A 6,000-nucleotide genomic window follows, 5' to 3' on the forward strand; every position below is an offset into this window, starting at 1 on the left:
TTTGCATGTATATACAACCACACTTAAGTTGCAGCTGTGCTGGGAGGATCATTATGGCCCCCGAGGCTTCCCAAGTTGAGTAGCTCTGCTGTATACCATATGTGCTGATGAAACGCATCCTCCCAGAGCATGTGCAACATCAGAGTAAAGTGCTTAGAATATGTCCATGTGACAATTCCTTTCTAGTGTGACTGAAACACGGTCCCCACGGCTTCTAATCTGTCCCTTTGGTCCAGTTCACAGTGATCAGATGCATTTCCTGTTCGTCCTGTCAAGTGTGGCTAAGAATGAGAGGATCCTGACAGCAGAACTGCATCTCTTCCGACTGCGGACTAAGGTGCCCGAGGGGCCTTTGTACATGAGGCATCACTTCTGCCAGGTAAGGAGAATTGGGAAGCATGCTTGACTCTGTGTAAACGGGCTCTCAGGGACATTCCTAGGAATCTGGAGTGACCCTTGTACATTTACTGAGCATGAGATTTGGCTCCTGAGCTCAGCAAAGCTGGATCTTTACTGAAGTAAGCTTCATCAATATAAACCACTTTTAAATCAGTTTCAGTGTCCATGTGATCAGTTGCACTCGTTTAATCAGTTTCTAAATGTTTCTGGGTAGACTAGGCCTTCGGCTCCAGGTTTCTGACTAGACTAACTTTGTCTTTCCCCCACCTCTTCTACTTTAAAACATAGATGTCCAAGGAGATTTTCTCTTCCCATGGCACCTGGTACTAACTAACTTGTATTCACTGTCCTAGGTGAGCGTCTATCAAGTCCTGGACAAGAATAAACTGGATTCCTTTGAAGGGAAGAAGCTGCTGGCAGCCAGACTTATCGCTCTGCAGGGCTCTGGCTGGGAGGTGTTTGGCATCACACAAGCTGTAAGTGTCTTTCTTCAACTGTGTACAGGGAGGCAGAGTAAAACCTCCCCCTACTTTGTGGCTGCATTTGTCATTCCCGTTAAAAGTAAAGCAGGGGAGCTCCCCATGTCTTTCTTTGGCTTCCAGCTGCTACAGCCTCATGGGGCAAGTGCTGGGGAGGAAGCAGAGTCTGTCAAAGGTTTTTCTTTGCACACATTTGAAAAAGTGATCCCACTCCAGCCCCTTGGCTGCATCTGCAGGCCCAGCTACTCTGACACTGCAGCCCTGCTAGCTGGATCTCTTTCAATCACAGCCTGACACCTGTCCATTTCACAAAGCCGTGATTTTGAATCGGTAGAGGTAATTGGCAGGAGTTTCCACAGAGCCATGCTAACCAGGTCAGCCAGGGTTAAAGCTTATTTACAGAGCAGCTTTTGAACCATAGCGAAATGGCCCCTCTAGTGCCATTAACAGAACATAGTTCCAAAGCAGACTTCCAGTCCCGGACTTTACACTGTGATAAGTATAACAAGAAACCTGTGAGCCTTCAGTAGAACCCAAGTGGGAGGGACAAAGAGGAGACCACTATCTGATAGACCAGAGCCCTGCTTTCCTACATGGCAAAAGCACTTACATGCTGTGGTGAGTGCCACAGCAGACTAACTTTACATGGTAGATTGCTTTGGTCCCAGGCCTGTGACTTGCCTGTGAACATGCAGAGGTGCCCTGAGTGCTTTCAGCAGCAGAAGCAGGGCCATAGGGCTGTGAGATCTTGTAGCAAGGACTGTCCTTATCACATGTGTGTACAGCACCTTGCACAATGGAGCCCTGAACCTCCCACTGGGGCTGCTGCAGCTACCACACCTATGGCTGTTTGTGGCAAAGTGACACCCACAGGCTTTCTGACTAGAGGGTGAGCTGCCGATAAGTAGCACAGGGTGGCCTTACCACAGATCAGCCTTGCCGATAAGTAGCACAGGGTGGCCTTACCACAGATCGGCCTTGCCGATAAGTAGCACAGGGTGGCTTTACCACAGGCCAGGGGCTGTGGAGCGCTGACTCCAACCTGGGAGCAGCCCCCAGTGGAGCTGTGCTTAAGGCAGCTCAGTGCATCACTTCTCTCAACAGCACACGTGAATCCCAGCTCCTAGCAAAGCAGAGGAGTAGGGGGTGGTAAGCCCCACTTCCTTCCGACTGTTGGGCTGTGTGCTGGCTGTCACCAGGCAGGGCTGGCAGGGGCTTTTATTGCTCTGCTCCCTGGGAAGGCTGGGGTGATGAGGGGATTGGATTGAGACAGTCTCAGTGGTTTGAGGGGACACAGAGGTACCCAGTCTCCTGCCTGTGAGGGGTCGGCTTCTGTATCTTCCCAGGTCCTAATGACATTGTGTGTTTTTTTTCAGGTGCGTGACTGGATGGAAGAGGACAGCAGTAACCACGGCTTGCTGGTGACTATCCATGGCTTGAGGGGTGCACCGGTGGATCCCAGCATGGTGCAGTTTGCATCAGGGAGAGATCACCATGAGAGCAAGAAGCCCATGCTGGTTCTGTTCACTGATGATGGCAGGCGAGGAGCTGCTCTGCCTGTCAACAGCCTCCCAGGTCAGGTGCCATGGGGAAGTCACTGAAATAATGCAGGAATAAAGTGCAGCTCTGCAATGGGACTGCCACCATGTTCTCTCTCTCCCCATTTGGGGGCATGGCTGCTGGGGCCCAGCTCTGCAATGGCATTTCAGCGCTTAACTTACCTCTGAGGGAATTAGGTGCCTAAATACCCAGGAGGATCTGGGCCCTGCTGATTAAGGTCACTTTGGACTCCTCCTACCTATGCAGAGGCCAGGCCAGCTGGGAGAGGGGGAGTTGGATGCTTCCATGGCTCCAGGCCTCACCAGTTAAGTTCTAGCGCTCGTGATTCTTGTTCATCACAAGTGTGAGGCAGGAGCCAGACTGAGCCCAGTGGGACTGTGATCCAGGGTGAGCTGGCAGGGCCAGCACCTGAAATAATTTCACCTGTAATGTGAGGCTACTGAAAGTGGAGGCAGAGGCATACTCCCTTCCCTGAGGCATTTGGGTGAAGGCCTGTCTTAGAGCAGAGCTGGACTGTAATTCTCCATCCTGGTCAGCCTCCCCATCTGTGAAATAACACAGAAAAATCTCTCCCCAGCCTGCCCCTGACAAGCACCCGGGAGCAGCCTTCAGGCTAGCTACTTGCAAAGGTTAAAGTCGTAAAGACCCTTGTTCGTCTGCTGTCCAATGAAAGAGGAACAGGGGTGGCTGGCACTGTGGAATTGGTAGCTGCACATTTAAAACAAATGGGAAGAAAAGCTACTTCCCTCCAGCTTATGGCAGCGATCAAGCAGAGTAATTTCCTGCTGTAAGAGGATGACCATGAGATGAGCTAATTAAATGTCCTGGCTCATAACATCAGCTAGTCTCCAAAAGGATCAGATCCCTCCCCCTCCCAAAGAGCACTATGGAACTGGCCAGGGGCATAGAGGGAGGGCTGCCTGGAAGTATTGCCCACAATACCTGGAGGTATTGTGAGAGCCGGGATACAGGCTGGGATGGGCCAGTTCTCTGATGTGGTAAAGCAAATCTGATTCTCCTAGCCTCCTAACATCTCAGGGCTCACAATGGCACATGAAGGGTTTGAAGTTTCTTTCTATGGTGAGGGGGAGCTGCTGCAGAACAAACAGAGAACTAGGCTTGGATCTGGGTGCAGCCTTGTAGGCTTTTCTCTCAAGCTGTGTCTACTCCAGGGTGGATGCAATCCTTCTGGACTCACTTCTCTCCTCCATTGTAATTCTGTGGACTTGAGTGCTGTCCCTCCTGATTTAAAGCTATGGGAGTGAGAGAAGAAGCAGATCCAAGGTGCTCAATGCTTCAGACTGACACTGGGTGGGACTTTTGAGAAGGGGGTGCAGTTACTAGATGGACAGTCTGGTCAGGGAGGGGGCGGGTCTCCCTTGCTAGCTTGCTTTCAGTATCACATCAATAAGATGCAATTCTGATCTCGTTATTCCCCCGCAGATTTGAGCTCTCAGACTCTAGAGGTCCCAGCTGAACCACTGGCCCCAGAAGTGACCGGGGTAAGGAATGCCCGCTCGCTGGATCGGTTCCTGCCATGCCAGAGACAGCTCCTCTCTGTGGACTTCGAGGAAATTGGATGGTCAGGATGGATCATCTCCCCAAGAAGCTACAATGCGTATCACTGCAAAGGGTCCTGCCCCTTTCCTCTGGGTGAGAACATGAGGCCAACAAACCATGCCACAGTGCAGTCCATCATCAATGCCCTCAAACTGAGCCAAGGCGTGGGCAGCCCCTGCTGTGTCCCAGACAAGCTCTTCTCCATCAACCTCCTCTACTTCGATGATGATGAGAATGTTGTCCTTAAACAGTACGATGACATGGTGGCTGGGAGCTGTGGCTGCCATTGATACTATCCCGTAGGAAGATATCAATGGCAATGGCAAGGAAGAGCCAGGTAAACAAGGAATCTCCTTCCCTCAAATGCAAACATTTCATCGGCTCCCAGGAGCCAACCTGCCAAGAGCCAGCCTGAGCCTGGGCTGTGCTGCCCTGCTCAGGAACCTGCATTTTCATTCCACTTTCAAGATCATGTCCTGGGAGAAAGCCATGCCTCAAGCTGCCAACACTTGGCACAGTGGGGCAATTACGCTAAAACTGTGCCTAGCTTGTCTAAAACACTTGGGAAATGCTTAAAGATAAGAACTAAGCTGGGGATCCTTCTGTGTGCGCCTGCTCCCCTTGGGTGACCTTTGCCACAGGGCTAAAGCCCACTTTCAAAAGCTGTGGGCCTGGTGCATTTGAAATAAAATTCAGGGAATTGAATTTCCCAGGCCCCTTCCTGCCTGCAGTCCCACAGTGTGGGGTGGAGAGAACCTGCGGGAAGCATTGTTCACGGAAAGGCATCCGTGCAAGGCTGTATAATATGTATATAGCAAAAGCACTAATATATGATGGAAAACTCCTGTACAGTGTGCCTGTAAATGTCTGTTCATTGCTGCCATATATCACCTGTCAAATGAACTGAGAGTAGCTATTAAACATAGGAGAGACCTTCTCGGAGTTGGGTTTCCTTTCATCTGGTGGCTGTTCAAGGGGTCGCGGTCTACAGTGTCAGAAGGTCCAGGCCAATGGTTCCAATGTTCTGCGGCCCTATATGGAATGGGCGGGTGAGCTCAGCCCACTCCTGCTCTTACACCTTAGCTGAAATGTCCCACACTAACAGGGGGCCCAGGATCAGCAAGTTTCCTCTCCCAGCCATTTGAGGGGGAGGGTTGCTTTCTCTACCGTCCCCTCAGCTGGTTTCCCACCTGCCTGGGTCCCAGCACAGCACCAGGTAGGAATAGGAGAGCAAGTAGCCAGAACTTGTCCCTCTAAAGGTCCCAAGCTGTGGGGTTCCCAGAGGAGCAAGCAGCCCTAGAAGACAGGAAGCTGCAGCTGTCTCACTCTGCCTCTAGACAGTTCTCTTCTCAGCAACTGCGGCCTTTAAGGGCACTTTCATGTGTGATGAGGGTCCTGGGTTGAAGCTTGCAGTGGGTGGGGGATTGCAACTGATCTGATCTGCAGGTTAAGGCCTCACAATCAGTCTCTGAAACCTGTTTCCTGAGAGAGTTTCACAGCTTGGTGCCTTCTTTCCTTTAAGCCACACACGGAGCCTGAATAAATAGGTAGCTTTTGGCAAAGGGCGGGCAGCGTTGAGACCTACAGAGATGGAGGAGGGGAAGGCAAACACTATTGTTGTGGCTGAACCACCCCCTGCCCCAACACTGAGGAAAGAACAAACCAACATGCCCTCCCCACTGCACTGCACAATCACATGCAGTTTGGGCTCAATTAGATAATGGGACTTTTGTCACCAGCTCCAGTGGCAGCAGGTCTTGACCCCAAATTAAAGCTTTTAAATCACCAAGAGGAGCTCTCCACACACAACTTTCAAATGCAGAGATTTCTGGTTGCAAAAGTAGTCTTTAGTCAACACAATCTTTTTTCCTAGTGCTTAAACTTTCCTTGGAGATTTTCACACAATGGTGTTAGCAAACATGCTGGAAATGTAGGATAATAATAGAAATGTAGCCGTGTTAGTCTGGTCTAGCTGAAACAAAAAATAGGACTATGCAGCACT

The 6,000-nt window shown here is 50.7% G+C and overlaps 1 protein-coding gene across 6 annotated transcripts in view; it reads left to right on the forward strand.

The window, feature by feature from the left end:
• LOC102453510 (bone morphogenetic protein 2-like) overlaps nucleotides 1-4,940 on the forward strand; it is a 45,535-nt gene extending 40,595 nt beyond the window's left edge. For all 6 annotated transcript variants that reach the window (XM_075903119.1, XM_075903118.1, XM_075903120.1 and 3 more), the window contains 4 exons: nucleotides 237-379; nucleotides 753-875; nucleotides 2,255-2,453; nucleotides 3,882-4,940. In XM_075903119.1, coding sequence (XP_075759234.1) covers nucleotides 237-379; nucleotides 753-875; nucleotides 2,255-2,453; nucleotides 3,882-4,288 — 872 coding nt within the window. In that variant the 3' untranslated portion in view covers nucleotides 4,289-4,940. The remainder of the gene's footprint in view (nucleotides 1-236; nucleotides 380-752; nucleotides 876-2,254; nucleotides 2,454-3,881) is intronic.
• Nucleotides 4,941-6,000: the final 1,060 nt, after the last annotated feature.

This window comes from Pelodiscus sinensis, chromosome 19, assembly GCF_049634645.1.
Source record: "Pelodiscus sinensis isolate JC-2024 chromosome 19, ASM4963464v1, whole genome shotgun sequence".
Lineage (NCBI taxonomy): Eukaryota > Metazoa > Chordata > Testudines > Trionychidae > Pelodiscus > Pelodiscus sinensis.